The 23525-nt window shown below is 38.3% G+C and overlaps 1 protein-coding gene across 3 annotated transcripts in view; it reads right to left on the reverse strand.

The window, feature by feature from the left end:
- The window catches only part of LOC117994280 (uncharacterized), a 63464-nt gene that overhangs the window by 12281 nt on the left and 27658 nt on the right, over nt 1-23525 (reverse strand). For all 3 annotated transcript variants that reach the window (XM_069507651.1, XM_069507652.1, XM_069507650.1), the window contains exons 14-26: nt 22616-22780; nt 21590-21657; nt 21241-21314; nt 20416-20600; nt 9979-10107; nt 9189-9244; nt 8073-8213; nt 7190-7299; nt 5809-5930; nt 4822-4962; nt 4282-4397; nt 2024-2116; nt 665-829 (exon numbers count right to left, since the gene is read on the reverse strand). In XM_069507651.1, the coding sequence (XP_069363752.1) occupies nt 665-829; nt 2024-2116; nt 4282-4397; nt 4822-4962; nt 5809-5930; nt 7190-7299; nt 8073-8213; nt 9189-9244; nt 9979-10107; nt 20416-20600; nt 21241-21314; nt 21590-21657; nt 22616-22780 (1565 nt within the window). The remainder of the gene's footprint in view (nt 1-664; nt 830-2023; nt 2117-4281; nt 4398-4821; nt 4963-5808; nt 5931-7189; nt 7300-8072; nt 8214-9188; nt 9245-9978; nt 10108-20415; nt 20601-21240; nt 21315-21589; nt 21658-22615; nt 22781-23525) is intronic.

Raw genomic sequence — 23525 nt, forward strand, 5'->3', positions numbered from 1 at the left:
TTTTTAATTTAATTTAATTTATTTTATTTTGTAGAGACAAACAGTTACAATTAGTTAACTAGATAGTATATATATATAAACACTTAAACCAAAGCAGTCTCCAATGAGAAATTAACACTTATAATAAAGAATTATGTCCACAACACACACAACCTAATTAATATTAATATTTAATAATTTACAACATCTATTTAAATGTTTTATTTCTTATTTCTTCTTTTATGCTCTAAATCACTATAAATTTAAAAACTTTAAACACTTTATTTCAACTTTATATATTCTATGCCACTGACGTTTGGGTAGTATAAAAGACGGTCACTGAAAATCAGCGTTGGGGCGTCTGGGACCTCAGATATTTGCTATAGAGGTGTGTGTCTGCGGGTCCGACGTCTCAACACAAGCTGAGTGGCCTACCTGTTCGAGATGTTGCACTGCTGTACAGGACCATATTGCCTACACCATGAAAATGAAAATGAAAATGAAAATGAAAATCTTTTTTATTCGTATAAACTGTTACAAGTGCTTACGAATAGTCGGATGCATCTACCACTAGTTCGGAATGCCTTTCCTACCGAGAAGAACCAGCAAGAACCATGTACCACCATGTACCACCTATATACCTCGAATAAACATTATTCTATTCTATTCTATTCTAAGTACTTACATGTACACGAATCCCAGAGTCCATTATAGTAACTCAAAGTGATCACACAAATTGACTCCATAGATCTTTTAGTCGATTTTGATATATTTCCTGGTACAATCTCTCCTTCGCTCAATTTCCTTGATATATCATTCCTTAACTTGTTAACATCTTCATGTTTTAATACTGAAATAAACAAGACAAAGTCTGAAAACTAAACCCCGGGTGAGTTTGTTTTGATTTCTTTTTTTAAATATATAAAATGTGACTGACTGACTGACTGATCTATCAACGCACAGCTCAAACTACTGGACGGATCGGGCTGAAATTTGGTATGCAGATATTATGACGTAGGCATCCGCTAAGAAAGGATTTTTGAAAATACAACCCCTAAGGCGGTAAAATAGGGGTTTGAAATTTGTGTAGTCCACGCGAACGAAGTCGCGGGAATAAGCTAGTTGCAAATAAAATATCTGACGCTAGGACGCACAAACGTTGTAGGCGGGGCATTAACCTGAGTTTTGCACGCTATACATTGCAGGTTTGAAAAATTCAAATTCACTAAAACTACAAAATGAGGCAAATGGTTATTGGTATTGGATTGTGTTTAGATAGTATAACAATAACGCTAAGTTTTTGCTAGCGTTCTAAATAAATTAATAAATAAATAAAAATACTTTTTATTCAAGTAAACTTTCACAAGTACTTTTGAATCGTCAGATGCATCTACCACTGGTTCGGAATGCCTTTCCTACGGAGAAGAACCAGTAAGAAACTCGGCGGTTGCTCTTTTCAAATATTTGACATACAATATTATGCCATGTAAAATAAAAGTTTTTTTTTTTTTTTATGCATTATAGGTATACGCTTGACCACAATCACACCTGATGGGAAGTGATGATGTGGCCTAAGATGGGACGCGTTTACCTAGAAGATGCCTACTTACTCTTGTTTTAAAGATACCCGGGTTGTAATTGGTAGGAAACACATATCGCGGAAGAGTATTCCAAACCTTAGCCATACGTATGAGGAATGATGACGCAAAACGTTTCGTGCGTGTAGATGAAATGTCGACGACATAAGGATGGAAACTCGCCCGACGTCTTGCGGTTCGGTGGTGAAATGGTGAAGGGGGGACAAGATCGAAAAGTTCCTGAGCACACTCTCCGAAATATATCGTATAAAACACTGATAAGCCGGCGACCTTGCGGCGGTGATCGAGACTTTGTAGTTTCGCCAGTAAAGGGGAGTCTTCGCCTATGAGTCTCCTAGCTCGCAGTATTGTGCGTTGCTGGAACGAGCTGCAGGTCAAATCCACGCATTTTTATCATTCAGATAATAGTTCTAGATACACCCTGTATATGAGGAAGGTCAACTTACATTGGAGGTCACGTTTCAAGCGCAGTGTGACCTCGCTCGTACCGAGCACGTCATCGAAGCGAGACTTGTCGGCAAACTTCCCTGGGTACATTTCTGCAAATAATAAATTAAAACTACCTGACCATTCTATTATAAGCACTTGTAAAAAGTTTACATGAATAAAAAAACATTCTATTCTATTCTATTCTAAAAAAAATACACGTAATAGATATAATAGATCTAATCTAATCTAATCTAAATCAGCCTGTGCTGTCCCACGTCTGGGCAAAGGCCTCCCTCCGATCCTTCCACTTCGATATAATAGATGTCAAGTTTAAAAAAACCGGTCAAGTGCGAGTCAGGCTCGCGCACCGAGGGGTTGACTATACCAAGTGGGGTATCATATGAAAGGTCTTCACCTGTACATTCTAAAACAGATTTTTATTTATTTTAACGCATCATAGTTTTTGAATTAACCTGCAAAATGTCGAAAAAAGAGTATTCTTTCGACATTTTGAACGATAATTCAAAAACTATGATGCATAAAAATAAATAAAAATCTGTTTTAGAATGTACAGGTGAAGCCCTTTCATATGATACCCCACTTGATATAGTTATCTTACTTCGAAAATTGAAAATACTAATTATTAGTACATGACCACAATTTAATTTTTTTTTGTGTGATGTAACCACAAATTCACGGTTTTCAGCTATTTTTGCCTAATGTCTGTTATAAGACCTACCTACCTGCCAAATTTCATGATTCTAGGTCAACGGGAAGTACCCTATAAGTTTCTTGACAGATAGACAACAAAGTGTTCCTATATAAGGGTTCAATTTTTCCTTTTTTTTTAAATAGAGATAGCGAGCAAACATTTGCAGCACCAGAGTGTTAGCTTATTGAAGTTAGTTTAATGAATTAGACAATATTTGACTCATCCGATGTCACGCGATCTGTGGCGGGGAAGCCATCTTGAATCGATTTGTATAAATACCAGTGTTTGAAGGTTTTTAAGGCAGTCTCGTTCCGACTCGAGACTCAACGACTATTAAATACTTTTGTGTTTAGGTCGATATTTTGATTAAGTGGTTACAATAGCAATTGTGCCCTAATCAAGTTAATATTGCAGTTACGTTATTATAAAGATTAAATCTCTCAATAAGCCTCTACGCGTTGCGATCTATATCCACGTGCAAGCTTTATATGAGGGAACATTTTAATAACTTATAAAATTAGTTAAATTTAACCTGCTTTTCTGACTTTTGCTTTTAAGAGGAACCGCCGATGCGTTGCTGGCCTTTCAGGAATTAGTTGGTCCGCCCCTTGAATAACCCCATGTTGTAATCTAGTGGGAACACCGCCGATGGGAGTTGGTTCCACAGTTTGCACGTGCGTGGAAAGAAGGATCTGTCGCAGCGGACGGTCGAAGTGCACCAGACACTCAGATGGTGAGGGTGAAATTCCTTACGGTGGCGCGCGGTGCGGTTGTAGAAAAATGAGGGTGGAATGAGGTCAAAAAGCTCTTCAGAGCACTCCCCATTATACAGGCGATAGAAGACTAGAGAGCTAACGACTAGAAATCTTAGAGCCTCAATAGCTCAACCGGTAAAGGAGTGGACTGAAAACCGAAAGGTCGACGGTTCAAACCCCGCCCATTGCACTATTGTCGTACCTACTCTAGCACAAGCCTGACGCTTAGTTGGAGAGGAAAGGGGAATATTAGTCATGTAACATGGCTAATATTCTTTAAAGAAAAAAAAAAAACGTCTCTGCGGTGCTCCAGGCTCCTTTTGAGGTACGAAACCTGTGGCCCTACCGCGGTTGTTTGACAGCTACAATGTCACGATCGCAATCATCTCTGATTGGTTAATGCTCGCTCACTATTGGCTATAATGCATTGTTGCAACAAGAATGGCACAAATTCAGCCAATCAGAACAATTGAGATTGTAATAATGATTGATGCAGGTTTTAGACAATCGCCCTTCTGGTACCTAACCTAATAAATAAAGAATTTAATTTAATTAAAAACAACTTTATTGTTACTAAAATTACAGAGAGTAAGAATACAGGATACACTTAAAAAACAAAGGGCGACCTTATCACTAAAGTGATCTCTTCCAGGCAACCCTTAACACCCTTAAGAACTTATAGAACTGTAAGACGGGGAGTCGCAATGTAGCTATAAATATATATATATATATATACATAGATATATAGGCATACATAAACATACACTCTAATAGGTACATACTATACAATATAAAGAATGTAATTTACCTGCAAAATGAAGAGCTTCTTTCAAACCATCGCCATCGCGTTTCTGCACTGCGATGGCTCTCAGAGCTAACACTTTTTGATGTAACCACTTCAACGTTTCACTTTCGTACAGTGCACTGAAAAGTATTTTTTTTTAAATAAAATACATTGTTTACTGCCGTACTCAGAGTCGCTTAATCGTTACTTAAGTTTAGGCAAAACGAGACAGAACTATATCTGTCACATAAATCTGTCTCGTTTTAACTCAATCTTAAGTACGATTAGCCAAAAATTACAGTGTTATATAGGTTACTAGCTTATGCTCGCGACTTCGTTCGCGTGGACTACACAATTTTCAAACCCTTATTTCACCCCCTTAGGGGTTGAATTTTCAAAAATCCTTTCTTAGCGGATATCTACGTCATAATAGCTATCTGCATGCCAAATTTCAGCCCGATCCGGCAAGTAGTTTGAGCTGTGCGTTGATAGTTCAGTCAGTCAGTCAGTCGATAATTTTTTTTTAATTATTCTGCGATGGGTAAAGATGATGATGATACTTACTCGAGGTGTTTGCAGCACTCTAGCGCCTGTTTATGTAAGCCTCTCTCATTCGCACTTATACACCACAACAGTTCGTGCGAGCGAGATAGCTTCTCGATCTCTTCATTTGAGTTGTCGTTTAGAGATTGTAAGTAACTTGATCTGAAATTGAAAATCTTTGAATATTTTCTATATCTAAAACTAGATTCTGCCCGCGGCTTCGCTCGCGTGGCCTACAGGAAACAAATGGCATTTTTTTTTTCAGAAACAAACATTATAACATCAGGACGCGCACTCTGAACAGCACCGAATAATAACCTTCCAACCCCCATTTCACCCCTTTAGGGGGGGGATTTTCTCATAGTCGTTTCTTAGCTGACACCTAACCTCAAGAAAAAACCAACTTTCCAAATTTCAAGTTAATTATAATATCAATAATTAAAACTTCCCATACAAACTTTTATCCCCTATTTTACCACCCTTATGGGCGAATTTTCCAAAAATCCTGAAACACGTATTTCTTCATTTGTGACCGAAAACCCAAATACCAATTTTCATGCAAATAACTTGACAAATGACGGACTCTCATACAAACTTCCATCCCCCATTTAACCCACTTAGGGGTGGAATTTCGAAAAATCCTTTCTTAGTGGATACCTACTCTTTACAAAGAATAGACCCTCCAAATTTCATGTCTTTAGGACCAGCGGTTTAGGCTGTGCGTTGATATATATGTCAGTCACTCAGTCAGGACTTTGAATTTTATATATATAGATGTAGGAAAAATATGTATGTATGTTTATGTAAGTTGTTTTAATTTATGTATATATTATACTAGCTTATGCTCGCGACTTCGTCCGCGTGGACAGCAAAAAAAAAAAACCCCTATTTCACCTATTTTCAAAAATCCTTTCTTAGCGGATGTCTACGTCATAATAGTACGCCAGATCCATCCGGTAGTTTGAACTGTACGTTGATAGATCGGTCAGTCAGTCAGTTGTTTCATACCTCAGCATAATCCTGAAGGCCCACTCAGCGAGACAGTCGGAAGGGCGTATGTAGTCCGGCAAAACGTGCTCTGTGACGTCACAAGTGTCCCGGATTCGATCCCAGGCTGTGCACTCCACTAGCTGGAAACAATACAAAAACTGCTCAAGAAGCAGACCCTCCCCCTTCGGCGGTGTTCCCTTTAGATTCCAACATGGGGTTATTCAAGGGGCGGACCAACAAGGGAAGGGATGTAGGAGTCACCCACCCCCAACAGCGGGGAGGAGTGGGGGGATGCGTACCTACATTTACCGGCGATAAAAAAAAGGGTTCCGTAGACATCGTCATCATCATCAACTTATCGCCAGCCCATTGCTGAACACGGGATCTCCTCTCAGAATAAGAAGGGTTTAGACCACAGAACATGACATATATAACATACTAGCTTATGCTCGCGACTTCGTTCGCGTGGACTACACAAATTTCAAACCCTTATTTCACCCCCTTAGGGTTCGAATTTTCAAAAATCCTTTCTTAGCGGATGCCTACGTCATAATAGCTATCTGCATGCCAAATTTCAGCCCGATTCGTCCAGTAGTTTGAGCTGTGCGTTGATAGATCAGTCAGTCAGTCAGTCAGTCACCTTTTCCTTTTATATATTTAGACTAGCTCATGCTCGCGACTTCGTCCGCATGGATCACACTAATTTAAAACCCCTATTTCACCCCCTTAGGCGTTGAATTTTCAAAAATCCTTAGCGGACGCCTACATCATAATAGGTAACTGCATGCCAAATTTCAGCCCGATTCGTCCAGTAGTTTGAGCTGTGCGTTGATAGATCAGTCAGTCAGTCAGTCAGTCACCTTTTCCTTTTATATATTTAGACTAGCTCATGCTCGCGACTTCGTCCGCATGGATCACACTAATTTAAAACCCCTATTTCACCCCCTTAGGCGTTGAATTTTCAAAAATCCTTAGCGGACGCCTACATCATAATAGGTAACTGCATGCCAAATTTCAGCCCGATCCGTCCAGTAGTTTGAGCTGTGCGTTGATAGATCAGTCAGTCAGTCAGTCAGTCACCTTTTCCTTTTATATATTTAGATAAGGTGTTGAATATATATAAAAAAAAAAGATGGAGAACTCTCAGGCATGCAGGTTTCCTCACGGTGTTTTCCTTCATCGTTAAAGCAAATGATATTTAACAGTTTAAAACGCAAAGTTAGAGGTACGTACCCGGGATCTAACCCCGGATCTCCAATAAAAAAAAAATCATCAAAGTCCAAAACTTTTGTTTTTTTATTTATTTAAAGCGCTTGGCTGCAATCAGATCTGGTGGCAAGTGATGATGCAGGCTAAGACGGAGCGCGCTTGCCTAGAAGATGTACACCTCAATACTCACGGCTGATATATCAAAGGCTTTTCTCGGCCACTTGTCCAACTCCATGATCCTTATGTTTCTCTCGCTGTTCCTGTATGTGGAGACCAGCGCGTTGACCCAGCCAGGGCAACCTGGAAATCATCATCATCATCACCATGATCAACCCATCACCAGGTACTACAGAGCATGAGTTTCCTCCCAGAGTGAAAAGGGTTTTGGCCACCACCTACCACCTTATAGTACGCGACAGGTCGAGATGACAATCGGTTGTTCCTGTATGTGGAGACCATCGCATTAACCCAGGCTGGGCAGCTTGCAAATTGTATTGATAAACAAACACATTCCCAAACCACTAATAAAAATAACATACTTAGTTACTTAATATATAAAACGTCAATGACTGACTGACGGATCTAACAAACAGCTCTAACTACTGGACGGATCACAGTACAAAAAAAAGAACCTGTTTCATGACAATCTAAAAAGAAAAAGGTAAAAAAAAAATGCCGTGTTAAGCTATACAAAGTCTCCGATAACCATGTCGGAGGATTGCCAGCGAAACACAAAAAAAAAAAAAAACTACTGGATGGATCGGGCTGAAATTTGGCATGCAAATAGCTATTATGACGTAGACATCCGCTAAGAAAGGATTCTTGAAATGCAACCCCTAAGGTGGTGAAATAGGGGTTTGAAATTTGTGTAGTCCACGCGGACGAAGTCGCGAGCATAAGCTATTGGGGCCGATTCTCTTGTACACAATCTCTAAACTAAACTAAATTAACAGGTCTAAATCTAGTGCTTTCCTTTTCCGGAAGCAACATTATGAAAGGGATAGCAATAGATTTAGACGTGATATTTTAGTTTAGTTTAGAGATTGTGTACAAAGGAATTAGCCACATTGTACCTGTAAAGTCATAATCCTGAATACAAGCATCAAAGTTGGTCCGACTGGTCCACATCGCCGGCAGAGTGGACTGGACAGATCTCTGCTCCTGTGACGTCAGGTCGTCCCAGCTCGACAGCTTGCCGAAACACGACGTTATATCTGGAAATACGGTATTTGACAACTAGTCAAATCAGTAACTTTTTAACAAACGTCAAACGCGCGCTTAGTATGCGAGATTCTATGAAATACCGGTGTGTGACGTCACAATCATTTGACGTACTTTTTTTAGTTTAATCGATAATTTAAAATGGTTATTACACTTAAAGCCAACAGAGGACGTGGATTTTACGTATTTTGGAAGACCCTCTATTTAATAATCACTGAGAAAAAAATTATTTTTGATGTAGTCAAATACCCAATTGCAATGAAATATATGTACATATGAGGATAATCATTATGGGGTCCGTATGAGATCCTCATAAATATGGAGATCCGTAGGAGAACTAGAGGAACCGACATAGCTCAACGGGTTGCGAAGCTGAAGTGGCAATGTGCAGGGCACATGGTTTGTAAAACCGATAGACGTTGGGGTTGAACTTTTACAAAATATAGTTTTTTTTTGGATTTTTTCGCGTTTTTTAGGGTTCCGTACCTCAAAAGGAAAAACGGAACCCTTATAGGATCACTTTGTTGTCTGTCTGTCTGTCAAGAAACCTACAGGGTACTTCCCGTTGACTTAGAATCATGAAATTTGGCAGGAAGGTAGATCTTATAGCTGACATTTGGGGAAAAATCTGAAAACCGTGAATTTAGGGTTAGATCACACAAAAAAAATTAAATTGTGGTCATGAACTAATAATTAGTATTTTTAACTTTCGAAGTGAGATAACTATATCAAGTGGGGTATCATATGAAAGGGCTTCACCTGTACATTCTAACACAGATTTTTATTAATTTTTATGCATCATAGTTTTTGAATTATCGTGCAAAATGTCGAAAAAATACGACTGTAGTACGGAACCCTCATTGCGCGAGCCTGACTCGCACTTGGCCGGTTTTTTGGTGTTATCATCAGTAGTATTACCTGTATTCGTTTTTGCGCGTTCTGGTTACACCCTGTATAATTTAACGTACCTTTCAAGGAAAATGTTAGGGAGGCTTCAGACATATCGACGTCATTGTGCAATACTCTGTAACAATAATAATCATGCGTCACTTTAGAGCCGCGATAGCTTAGTGGTTAAAACAACCGTCTCCTACTGGGAGGTCGGGGGTTTGATCCCGGGCACGCACCTCAACTTTTCAGAGCAGTTTTTTTTTTTTTTTTTTAAATTCAAATACAAGTTAGCCCTTGACTGCAATCTCACCTGGTGGTAAGTGATGATGCAGTCTAAGATGATAGCGGGCTAACCTGGAAGGGGTATGGCAGTTTTTATTAAACCCATACCCCTTTGGTTTCTACACGGCATCGTACCGGAACACTAAATCGCTTGGCGGCACGGCTTTGCCGGTAGGGTGGTAACTAGCCACGGCCGAAGCCTCCCACCAGACCAGACCAGAAATTTAGAAATTATAAAATTCCAAACCCCTGCCAGGAATCGAACCCGGGACCTCCCACTATTAAGACCACAGCGCTCACCACTGCGCCAGGGAGGTCGTCAAGAGGGGGGAGGGGAGGGAGTTCATTGTAAGCAATTAAAACATCCCTTATACATGTACTATTTTTGCTCGCGCATGGACTACACAAATTCCAAACCCCTATTTCACCCCCTTAGGGGTTAAATTTTAAAAATCCTTACTTAGCAGACGTCTCCGTCATAAAAGCTATCTGCATGCCTTTCAGCTCGATCCGACCAGTGGATTGAGCTGTGCGTTGATAGATCAGTCAGTCAGTCACCTTTATAATATATATTTAGATACTCACCCATTGGCCATCAAAAACAGCTCAGTCCCGTAACTTCGTATCTTAAAATCTTCGAGTAAAACTTTGCATATACCTTCGCCTTCCGTGTTTTTGGTATTCTGTACCAAGTTGTCTAGAATTTGGTCTAAACTGAAAAAAAACATAAATTTTAGAAAAAACAAGAATTAATTGTAAATTATTGTCCAGGCCTACGCGATCAAATCAGAAATGAGATCCGTAGGAGAACTAGAGTAGCCGACATAGCTCTACGGGTTGCGAAGCTGAAGTGGCAATGGGCAGGGCACATAGTTCGTACAACCGATAGACGTTGAGGGTTCCAAGGTGCTAGAATGGCGACCTCGCACCGGAAGACGCAGCGTTGGAAGACCCCCACTAGGTGGACGGACGACATCAGACGAGTCGCAGAGAGCCGCTGGATGGCGGCGGCGCAAGACCGTGGCGTGTGGAAGTCCCTACAAGAGACCTATGTCCAGCAGTGGACGTCTATCGGTTGATGATGATGGTGATGATCTATGTTCCTTCTCATACCAAGAGGAGACCCCTGCGCTGTAGTGAGTCGGCAATGGGTTGATCATGATGATGATGATCTGTGAAATGGTACATCTCTAAACGCTATGATTATACGTACGCGGCCGATAGTGATGGACATATCGGCCTTTAGTCAAAGTCAAAGTCAAAGTCAAATGATTTATTCAAAATAGGTAATAAATTACTCTTATTGATTGTCTGGTATAGTGTTAGATTTGTAAGATATAGTGGTGATAATTATTACGCAAACTTAAAACTAAAGCTACGAGGGTTCCAAACGGTGTTCTTTAGAATGACATTGGATGGATGGACATTGGACATTGGAGGGTTCTTTAGAATGACATTTCAGGGTTGTAGAGCGTTGTCTCTGTCACACATACCCACATGACGCTTTGTCGGTCTCAACGACCGAGACAGTGCTCTTGTAAGGGTGGTAAATTGGGCGGAATAGAAATATACCCGGATACGGAATAATCTACCACCTTACAAAGATTAGAGGAAAAAAAAAATAATTTTAATTTACTTTACTTGATCTATCTACCTAGTAAAGAATAGAAGCTAGCCGTCGACTCCCTTGTAATGCATATGAGGTGTTATAAATGAAATTTGCTAGATGTTAGGCAAAATTGTTTTTAATGTAACTTTTACCGGGGTCGCTTAATACAGAATGATGGCTAATAATGCTTAGTTATTCTAGCTTAATGCCAAGACTTAATTTAGATACATTAGAATGACTTAGGTAGATAGTACATAAGATCTATGTTTTAAATTTAAGATGCCATTGGCATGGAATAGACAATGACACAGTAAAATTCATAAAATTGTTTCAAAATAAAAGCTCAGTAGTAAAGACAGGGTTCTTACTGTACACATACACTAAGAAGGTTCACTAAACTGTTGCAGGATACAAACATTTGCTTACTTGTAGGTGCGAAGACTGCAAGGTAGCTGGACGGCATCGGCCAAGATCCAAAACTCAATTTATTTGATTCTTCACAACCGAAATGTTTCATTACAAAGATTTTCACCAAGTCTTATCCATAGAAATTAAGTTGCCAACGTGAATGTGCAAAAGAAATAAATACTAAAACGGAAAACTAAAACGTAAAACGGAAAACGTAAATCGTAAACGTAAACGTAAACGTAAACCCTATTGAACTCCTGGCCACCAATGGTTTTCAGAAGTCCACCCACAACCCATTATCCTCATTTATTTGGGAAGATAAAATAACTGGAACATAACTGATGAAACATCGAAATACGTTAGGATGACTAAAATTTATAACTATTGTATTTTCCCAGGCGAAGCCATGGGCGAAGAGAAGTGAGATTTTCCTGGAACGAAAAAAATTCGTCTTCACATGTTGACTCCAGGAAAATTCTAAAATCTCACCAATCGGTGTTGCCTGACGCAACCCGAGTGTAGCCGCTCTCATTTAGTTTGATCATGAAGCCAATTCATTTTTGAATATTTGCGGAACCTAAGGATATATTATAAGAACCGTTTTGTTAATGACTTAACAATAAACAAATGATATTATGGTTTTATTTAATTATTTTGTTTTATTTTTACGACAATTGACAACGAAGCAAACGCCATCTATTGTGGCTCGAATGAACTCTGAACATCGACCCACGCGTAGTTCTGCACCTTGATGCTAGGTGGCACCAACATACTTTGAACAAAATAGATTTTAATTAAAAGCGAGACGCCAATTAGTAGTTCAAAATTTACAACGTCACAATACTTCCCCTCCTACGAAAAGGTTCAACAGGTTGAACCACGCTGCCCTCAGCGTCATCCAACAACTACTAACAATTTGCCTGAAACAAACAAACAAAAAAAACACAGAAGTTACGCGTGAACGCACATCTACTACTAACAAGGAAAATTGTCTAACAAAATAAATATACTGAAAACAGTGTAAGGTTTTATACATTATACTTAACTACACAACCCTAACTTCTAAAAAGAATATATACAAAAAACTTCATGGTGTCTAAGACACTTGAGTGGAAACATCTTGGCATCATTCTTCAGCTGACTGATAGAATGCGTCTAGGCCTACGGTGGTTCACTCTTTTAAACTACCATCGTAATATTTGTTACTCAACAAATACGGAAAATCTGGTTGTGAACGGGTCCATCTGATATGGCAACCGTTCTCTATCCCATTCGGAAAAATAAAACCGAATCAAAATCGGAATATGAGAAAAAAAAAACGAAATAACTCTCCTAGAAAATAGATCTCGGAACAGAATCGGAAAAATAACAGAAATGATCCATTATCTAGAAGGAAAACGAAAACAAAACACAAAACCCCCCCTTTTCGTTATCCCCAAAGTACGATATTTGCATTTTTACTTTCTCAACCGGTTGGTCTACCACAAGCATTCCCATCATCACATATTCATCCCTACATACATCCACTACATTCATCCTCAACTGAACCATGGTAATGTAACTGTTAACTCAGAACATCACTACACTCATTCAAATTCCTAATTGAATATTGATAACTTAAATATTCAAACAGTTTAGACCAAACTAAGTAATGGCAAATATCTACTTCTTAATATCCTTAATATGCCAAGTGCCTATTGGGTGGTTGTCAGCTACTCTAACTAGTTCGTAAACCAAAGGTGACAAAACCTTGACAACCCTGCACTTTTCATACTTAGGTGCCAGCTTAGCTGCGAAAAAATTTGTAGCGTCGCTTTGTGGATAGGTCTTTTTCCACACTATATCCCCAACAGAATAGCTTGCAGACCTACGCCTTAAGTTGTAATGCGTTGCATACTCTGCATGAGCCTGAAACAAATTTCTCCTAACCTGACCAAATATGTCCTCCAAAGTTCCAAACTTTCCTGCGTATTCCTCCCTTGGAATTCCGGCCTCGTACTCCTTATCCGTGTCCTTATAGAAGGAACCATTTAAAACCGGTTCTCTAGCGTGGACAAGGAAGAACGGGGAGAATCCAGTGGATTCATTAACCGCACTGTTTATGGCGAACTGGACCTTGTACAGGTTTTCGTCCCAGGACCTGTGGTTATCTTTCACAAAAGCGGCTACAGCAGTCATAACAACCTTATTGTACCTCTCAACAAGGTTAACTTGCGGAGTGTACAGTGGTGTGTAGTGTAATTTCGGAATATTATAACGCTTAATGAGATTACGGAATTCAGATCCTGTAAATTGGGACCCATTGTCCACAATCACAGTCTCTGGAACACTATGGTTCAAAAATACAAAATTCTCTAGCGCTTTAACAACAGCGGCACCTGTGGCACGCCGTAACGGAAACAACATTGTATATTTCGAAAAACAACACGTCACCACAAAAAGAAATGTAAATCCTGATTTAGACCTAGGCAAAGGTCCGACTAAATCAGCCGAAATGACCTGAAAAGGTCTCTCGCAGACTTTAGGCTTCCCTAGCAGACCTGGAGTGGCTGATGTCGTGTGTTTATACGCAGAGCAAGTATCACAATTCTTAACGTACTCAACCACGTCCTTATACATACCACGCCAAAAATATCTGAGGGATAATCTGCGATGAGTTTTGAACACACCAAAATGACCTGCAGTTGCATCTGCATGGTTTTGTTGCATAATTCTAAGGATGTCGTTCTTGTGGACTACCTCTTTCCAGTCGAACTCACTGAGAAGCTGGTATTTACATTTACTGTAACGATATAGTTTATCGTTCAAAATACAAAAATTCGGAAAATTTGCTGGATTGATTTTACAGCCATTAAATGTTTTGTCATACCAGTCATCTACCAAAACTTGTTGACTAGAGTTATCATCACGATCACCCACTACATCTACGTGTATGAGTCTCGACAAGGTATCCGGAACTACATTATCACAACCCTTCCTATGTTCGATAACAAAATTATACTGTGATAATCTACAACCCCATCTGGCGAGTCGTCCTGAGGGATTTTCTAAATTTAAGAACCACTTTAGGGATGCATGGTCCGTGATAATTGTGACTGGCTTGGAACCAAAATAAGCCTGAAATTTCTCCACTGCAAAAATCACAGCTAGAGCCTCGCGTTCCGTCGCGCTGTAATTCCTTTCGTTTTTATTTAGGCTCCTACTGACATACGCAATGGGATGATCGCAACCATCGGTTTCTTGCGTTAGCATACCGCCAACACCATATGCAGAAGCATCACAATGTATTTTGAATGGTTTTTCAAAATTCGGTACCGCAAGAACAGGTGCGGTTACCAACGCATTCTTCAATGTATTAAATGCTACCTCTGCCTGTTCGCTCCACTCAAATTTAGGTGCGTTCTTTCCTTTACTCGTTAGTCTATTGAGTGGTGCAGCGATGGTTGAAAAATTCCTAATAAAGCGCCTGTACCAAGAACAAGTGCCTAGGAAAATCTTTACCTCCTGTGCAGTTTTTGGGGTCGGAAAGTTCAAAACTGCGGCAACTTTTCCAGGATCTGTGCGTAAACCAAATTCATCCACTATATACCCTAAATATTTCAAAGAGTTTCGAAAAAAATTACATTTATCAAAATTTATGGATAGTTGAGCCATTTTTAGTTTATCCAGAACTCTGTTTAATAAAATTAAATGGGTTTCAAAATCAGCAGAACAAATAACAATATCATCTATATAACAAAATACTATTCCATTTTCAATATCACTACAAAAATTTTGATTAAATAACTGGTCCATTAACCTCTGCTGTCGTGCTGGTGCACCGCATAGGCCAAACGGCATGACTTTAAATTTGAATAACCCTCTACCAGGAACTGTAAAACTGGTTTTTTCCTGAGAGTCGTTAGCTAACGGAATTTGCCAGAAACTTGAACTTAAATCAATCGATGATAAAAACCTTGCCTCTTTCAAGCTATCTAGAATTTGTGGAATGTACGGTATTGAGTATGAATCCCCCTTTGTCACTGAATTTAATTTCCTGCAATCTAGGCAAAATCTCCAGTCTCCATTTGCCTTTTTCACTAAAATTGCTGGGTTATTCCAAGGGCTTTCACTCGGAGTAACTACGTCCATTTCCAGCATCCTATCTAACTCTTTACTTAAAGCTTCCTTCTTTTCGGGAGAAAGTGGATATTGTTTTATTTTTATTGGCAAGGCATCACCGGTGTCAATAACATGTTCAATTAATTTTGTTCTACCCAATCCAATTTTCTCTGAGGAAATATCTAAAAATTTATTTACTACAGACTGGGCTAATTCTTTCTGTTGAGATGATAAGTTTTCAAAAGAAGTGATGGTATGAATTTGTTTATTATCAATCGCGCAAATATTGTAAAATTGAGAAGGTGCCTTAATTAATTCTAAATTATCAAAAATTCCAGGGGCTAACTGAAATGTTTTCCAAAAGTCACAACCAAAAATAACATCCGCTATTATAGAGGGTACTACAAAAAATTTTATTATGTGAGTTACGGAATTATAAGTAATCGGAATAAACATATAACCCATGCAATCAAGTTTGTCTCCATTTGCCACTGAAAATGTGGTATCAATACTGCTATGCAATTTATAACCGAATCTCAAAAAAACCTTGTGCGCCTGGTTACCCAAAATTGACGCGCAAGCACCGGAATCTAGTAAACCTGTAATCTCAAAACCGTCAACAAAAACCTTTAAATGTGGCCTAAAGTCTCGTTTATCCACTGAATACAGAACTGTGTCAGGTAAAAGGGATGTTTTGTTGTTAATGACCAAGTTCTTTACTTGTGTCTCTGCACAGTTCTTACTAATTAGTTTTTTGAATTTTTGTCCGGAGCGGGTTTACTAGTCGCCTTTTTACTACAACTTGGACATGTCTTTACTGTAAAGTTCTGACGTCCACACGAAAAACATCTAATAAATTTCGGAACTGTCCTGCAAAATTTAAAGGAATGGTTACCCTTGCCGCACTTGTAACATAGTTGTTTATTTGTTTTCGTAAAATCAGTGCCTTTACTTGTATCAACCTTAGGTGCAGGTGTGACTGAAAGTGTGTTTATCTGTTTTGTCACTTGTTTGTAAGCAAACTCTGAACTTAAAGTTGCCTTACTGTTAGTAGGCTCAGAAAATAAGGCGGAACGCTGCCTCGCAGCCTCTAGTTTGCGACACTTTTCCTTCAACATTGCGACAGACTTAATGTCAACAAGAGCTAATTGTTCTGAGTAAAAAGGGCGAATATTATGTAATAAAATTTGTAACTTTTGTTCTTCGGAAAGTGGTGTTGACAACCTTGAAAACATGCCAAACATTACAGCGAAATAGATAGACACAGGTTCTTCAGAGCCTTGTGTTCTTGCTCGAATTTCACCTAGCAACCTGTAGTCATAATCTACTGCATCAAATTCCTCTAAAAATAAAGTTCTCAATTCTGACCAAGACGAAACTTGACATTTGTTGCCTCTGTACCATAACAATGCTCGGCCTGTAAAAAGATGAAATGCAGAAACAAATAATTTTCCATCTGAAACGCCATAAGATCTTTTATATTCCTCAACGCGTTCGATGAAACTGCGCGGATCACCCTGTCCGTTGAAATTTAACTTCCACTTGGCAACATTTTTATCACCAGTGCAGTCAACGGCGGTACTCTCGGAATCCAGTGATTCGTCGTGAGACGACTCATTGTCAGCATCTAATCTGGAAATCAAACTCTGCAACTTTGTATGTAATTCACTCTTCCTACTTATTAAGCTGAGTTCGGAACACTGTATTCTCAAAATTCTAAAGTACAAATGTGAAGCTAAAGCTTTAGACCTACAGAGGGCATGTCTATCTTTAGTGTCAGAACACTTTTTTAATAAATCTTCTAAGTCTTGAAGTTTTTTAGTAATAACCCCTAACTCACTTTCAGAAGTGAAATCCGTCTCTAAAATTGATTCAGAAGGAATTTCCTGAATTAATTGTTTTAACTGTTTCTTTAAACCTAGCACTGTAGGTGCTGGGGTTTCGGAACGAATGGATACCTCATAACACAATTCGTCCTTCAAAAGTGAATGAAACTGGGCAAAAGTCTGTTCCATTGTTTTAAGTCAAAACACATTTAACAAAATATCGAGCTTGTGTAACTGTCTATGTTTAGCCTTATACAAATTGGTTAAACACAAACACAAAAGAAGTTATTTAAACTATTAAATATACACAAGCAAAATACACAACAAAAACAATATTCTTAAGTCTATCCTAACCTATTTTATCAATTATGTTCCTATTCCAAAATATTGTTAATAATACAAGCACATATTATTACTATAGTAAACAAAATATAACAAAATAAAACTGCCCAAAATTGAATAAATGATTGTAAGGTGCAGTATCACCTTTATGAGTACACAGTGTGTTACAACCTTTACAATTACAAAAGTAAACAGGCAACAAAGTTGCAATGAACTCTCACTAGCATATTATCTTTCAAAAAAAAACAAAGAGATTGTGCAATGGTTTGATGACTGTTACTTTACACTTTTAACACATAACCTAAAATACAACAAAATCTGTTTCTAAATGTCACTTTAAACTACCAGCATTCAATTAAACTTAACATGTTTTGTGTGTGAAGTAGCTTTTATCATAACCTTAACACAGCTCTAAACAAAATTTCAACAAAATAATGAAGTATCAAGTCACTGAAAAAAAATTGTTCATAACTTCCTACTTGAACTTAATGTAATCTCTGAATATAGTTTATATATTTAGTTTCACAAGTTGTAACTCTTAGTATTTATAAATGTATGTGTGTAACTAGTTAACAGGACATAGCGTTTCAAAACTTTAATTATACTAAGTTACCGGAATTTTCAAACATAAGATGCACTTACTATTGAAAGCAATACCCAACAACAACTCAGTTAAGCAATGTTTATTACTAAACTGAAGGCAAACATTCACTTATACACCTCCAAGGTAAGTCGATAACATAATTAAACGGCATAAGCACCATTTATAAAGTGTTGATTAAGTAAGAAAAAACCAATGTTGGACTATACTCAGAAAATTACTTAAACTATCAAACAAAATTTCTAACTATTAGTTATTATTTAGTTAGTTAACCATAAAAAACAGCTTAGTGCTCTTTGCAATGTGTCACTACTTAGAAAATTGTACAATCAGCGGAGTACATTTCATAAAATTCACAAAATTTCTCAAAATATACTGAAATAACTATATAAAAAAACGTTCGGGCGCCATTTGTAAGGGTGGTAAATTGGGCGGAATAGAAATATACCCGGATACGGAATAATCTACCACCTTACAAAGATTAGAGGAAAAAAAAAATAATTTTAATTTACTTTACTTGATCTATCTACCTAGTAAAGAATAGAAGCTAGCCGTCGACTCCCTTGTAATGCATATGAGGTGTTATAAATGAAATTTGCTAGATGTTAGGCAAAATTGTTTTTAATGTAACTTTTACCGGGGTCGCTTAATACAGAATGATGGCTAATAATGCTTAGTTATTCTAGCTTAATGCCAAGACTTAATTTAGATACATTAGAATGACTTAGGTAGATAGTACATAAGATCTATGTTTTAAATTTAAGATGCCATTGGCATGGAATAGACAATGACACAGTAAAATTCATAAAATTGTTTCAAAATAAAAGCTCAGTAGTAAAGACAGGGTTCTTACTGTACACATACACTAAGAAGGTTCACTAAACTGTTGCAGGATACAAACATTTGCTTACTTGTAGGTGCGAAGACTGCAAGGTAGCTGGACGGCATCGGCCAAGATCCAAAACTCAATTTATTTGATTCTTCACAACCGAAATGTTTCATTACAAAGATTTTCACCAAGTCTTATCCATAGAAATTAAGTTGCCAACGTGAATGTGCAAAAGAAATAAATACTAAAACGGAAAACTAAAACGTAAAACGGAAAACGTAAATCGTAAACGTAAACGTAAACGTAAACGTAAACCCTATTGAACTCCTGGCCACCAATGGTTTTCAGAAGTCCACCCACAACCCATTATCCTCATTTATTTGGGAAGATAAAATAACTGGAACATAACTGATGAAACATCGAAATACGTTAGGATGACTAAAATTTATAACTATTGTATTTTCCCAGGCGAAGCCATGGGCGAAGAGAAGTGAGATTTTCCTGGAACGAAAAAAATTCGTCTTCACATGTTGACTCCAGGAAAATTCTAAAATCTCACCAATCGGTGTTGCCTGACGCAACCCGAGTGTAGCCGCTCTCATTTAGTTTGATCATGAAGCCAATTCATTTTTGAATATTTGCGGAACCTAAGGATATATTATAAGAACCGTTTTGTTAATGACTTAACAATAAACAAATGATATTATGGTTTTATTTAATTATTTTGTTTTATTTTTACGACAATTGACAACGAAGCAAACGCCATCTATTGTGGCTCGAATGAACTCTGAACATCGACCCACGCGTAGTTCTGCACCTTGATGCTAGGTGGCACCAACATACTTTGAACAAAATAGATTTTAATTAAAAGCGAGACGCCAATTAGTAGTTCAAAATTTACAACGTCACACTCTACAAATCTGCTGTCTCCTTCTAAAGACCGATGTTCTTCACTTTTGGCTGCGTACTGTACATGGTAATTCATCATCATCATCATCATGACCAACCCATCACCGGCTTACTACAGAGCGCGGGTCTCCTCTCAGAGTGAGAAGGGTTTTGGCCATAGTCTACCACGCAGGCCATGGGCGGATTGGTAGACTTCACACACCTTTGAGTTTCCTCACGATGTTTTCCTTCACCGTTAAAGCAGGTGATATTTAACTAATTAAAACGCACATAATTTCGAAAAATTAGAGGTGCGTGCCCGGGATCGAACCCCCGACCTCCGATTAGAAGGCGGACGTCCTGACCACTAGGCTATCACAGCTTTTCACATGGTAATTTTTAGTGATAAAAAACTAACTTGGAAGAATCCCATATGTCAATTTCTCTGGCCATCTCCAATATCCATGGCGTGATAGAACATGGTATAGTCAGACATTGTAGTACATTCCCGCTCATTGTGGAGTCGAAATCGAACCCGGGACGTTTGGTTCTGTACGTCTTTATTAGTTGCACGATGACGGATGTGGCTGCTGATGGGGTTTTCTGTTATAAAAAAACATAAATTTATGTTTATTATAAGACAAACCCCTATTTTTGAAAATCCTTTCTTAGCGGATGTCTACGTCATAATAGCTATCTGCGTGCCAAATTTCAGCCCGAACGGTCCAGTCGTTTGAGCTGTGCGTTGATAGATCAGTCCGTCAGTCAGTCAGTCAGTCAGTCGCCTTTTTCTTTTATATATCTAGACTAACTTATGCCCGCGACTTCGTCCGCGTGGAATTAGGTTTTTAAAAATCCCGTGGGAACTCTTTGATTTTCCGGGATTTAAAGTAGCCTATGTCACTCTCCAGGTCTTTATAAGTCCCGCAAATTGCTATTGCGCTGAAATCATGTCTCGTTAACATCGAAATGACGTCATTTTGACGTCATTTGACGTATATTTAAGTAAAAATATACCATCAGCTCGAAACTTCAGTCTAGTGCTGACGACTAAAATGGCGGCCACGCGCATTAGCAATTTGCGTGACTTATCTATACCCATGCAAAAATCACGTCAATCCGTTGCACCGTCGCGACGTGATTGAAACAAACCAACAAACAAACACACTTTCCCATTTATAATAACGGTACTGATTCAACTATGGTTACATGATATTATAAAATATCATTTTCTCTGTCTCACCTCTAAGTATAATAGCAATGATTTCATCAAATCATCCAGCGACATTTGAACATCCAAACTGACTGTAGACGTTTCTGAAAAATGGACCAAATCAAAATTTTAAAATAAACTAGTTTTCATGACACTAATTTCAAATAAATCTTTATGAAAACTTATGTGCAGTTCCGTACAAAATGACTCCTCATACGCCATTTTAGTTCTATAGGTCAACTGTCATGTCAAAGGTGCGGTTTGTCTTTAAAGGAAGGACTAAAATCGTACTTGTAACATGAAATTTGACACAAAAATTTGAAATGGCGCGTGAGGAGTTATATTTTACGCGTTATAAACATTAAGTTTTATTTCCTACCTTGTTTATTTCGCAGCTGATTACCCAGGGTCAATGTTTTAGCTGTCGATGTCTCTGATATGAGTTGCCTACGAACAATACAGTAATAACTATGAATATAGTACATTACTGCACGAGACCGGGAAGTAAGCGTTTTCTGGTAGAGTGTGAGTTAGACGGCCGAGCCTTGGCGAGGACGCGTCCTCGACGTCTATAACACGAGGCCAGAAAGGCACTCCCGGTCGACGCATGTAAGTGCTTTTCAAAATAAATTAACTAGTAAATTTAAAAAAAAACATTTTTAGCGTTCCATACCTCAAAAAGAAAAACGGAACCCTTATAGGATCACTTTGTTGTCTGTCTGTCAAAAAACCTACAGGGTACTTCCCGTCGACCTAGAATCATGAAATTTGGCATGTAGGTAGATCTTATAGCAGACATTAGGGGAAAAATCTGAAAACCGTGAATTTGTGGTTACATCATACAAAAAAAATTAAATTGTGGTCATGAACTAATAATTAATATTTTTAATTTTCTAAGTAAGATAACTATATCAAGTGGGGTGTCATATGAAAGGTTCATTCTAAAACAGATTTTAATTTATTTTTATGTATCATAGTTTTTGAATTATCCTGCAAAATGTCGAGAAAATACGACTGTAGTACGGAACCCTCATTGCGCGAGCTTGACTCGCAGTTGGCCGGTTTTTTGCTAATTCAGCCTCTGCTCTCAAATTAGCTGTGCAATCAAATTCCATACTATCATTTTTATCACCATATTTTAGCACCATACCATACACCTTTCCCAGTATCAAATATCAAATATTTGAAAAGAGCAACCGCCGAGTTTCTTGCTGGTTCTTCTCGGCAGAAAAGGCATTCCGAACCAGTGGTAGATGCATCCGACTATTCGTAAGCACTTGTAAAAGTTTATACGAATAAAAAAGATTTCATTTCAAAAAGATTTTCATTTCATTTCATTTCATTTCATTTCATTTTCATTTTCATTTCATTTCATTTCATTTCAGTAGGCTAAATAAATATTTACCTTATTTCTATAGGTTCATCCCTCAACTTAGCCTTTTGAAACTGATCTTGAGCTCGTATCCGTTGAAAGAACAGATCCAACATGGCCGCCAAGTTGGAACTTTCGGGATAATTCGATGTGTTCTTCAATGGCAGAACGATGGCTAGTAGGAAACTTTCGCAAAATCTGAAAACAAAATCCATACTTAATATTATAAATGCGAAAGTCTGTCTGACTGCTAGCTTTTCACGGTTCAACCGATTTTAATGAAATTTCGTACAGAGTTGGCTTACATCCCGGGAAAGGACATAGGCTACTGTTCGCGATGATTCCGTATTAATTACTTCGAGAAAGATCCGTCGTCGTCAAGTCAAAATACGTGCAAAAAAAAAGGGCCATTGTGTTTACGCCAAACAATAGGCTAGCTTCGAAAAAGCGTAAACATCTATTGTCTGCGTAATTTATGACCCACTCGAGATTTCTCGAATAATCTGTGAAAGGGACGGGCGTATAAGATAGTAAGGGACGGACATAGCCCCGAAATCGTATATAAGCGGACGAATTCGACGACGCGGCAAGTTTTGTATTACAGTGGAAAGAGTGCGAATCAGAACAGTGAACGCTCTTAAGTGAATAGTGAATATTATAAGTGTTAAGTGTATTTAGTAAATTGAAAATATTAATTGTGATTATTCTAAAAGTGGACAATAAAGTGGACCTTAATTTGAATCAGTCTTTAAGTTTAAGTAGTCGCACGTACCTTGTTAGATATACCTACTTACCCGCCAGTGCTAAGCGTTCAGTACGTTACAATTGGTCCTTCGACGAGCCGGATCGGGTTACTGTAATAGGTATTACCTACAGGTGAGGATGCCGACTACAAGATCAGAATCTTTACGCTCAAAGATTATGGCGGAAACCACGGCAAGGG

This window comes from Maniola hyperantus, chromosome 26 (assembly GCF_902806685.2).
Source record: "Maniola hyperantus chromosome 26, iAphHyp1.2, whole genome shotgun sequence".
Lineage (NCBI taxonomy): Eukaryota > Metazoa > Arthropoda > Insecta > Lepidoptera > Nymphalidae > Maniola > Maniola hyperantus.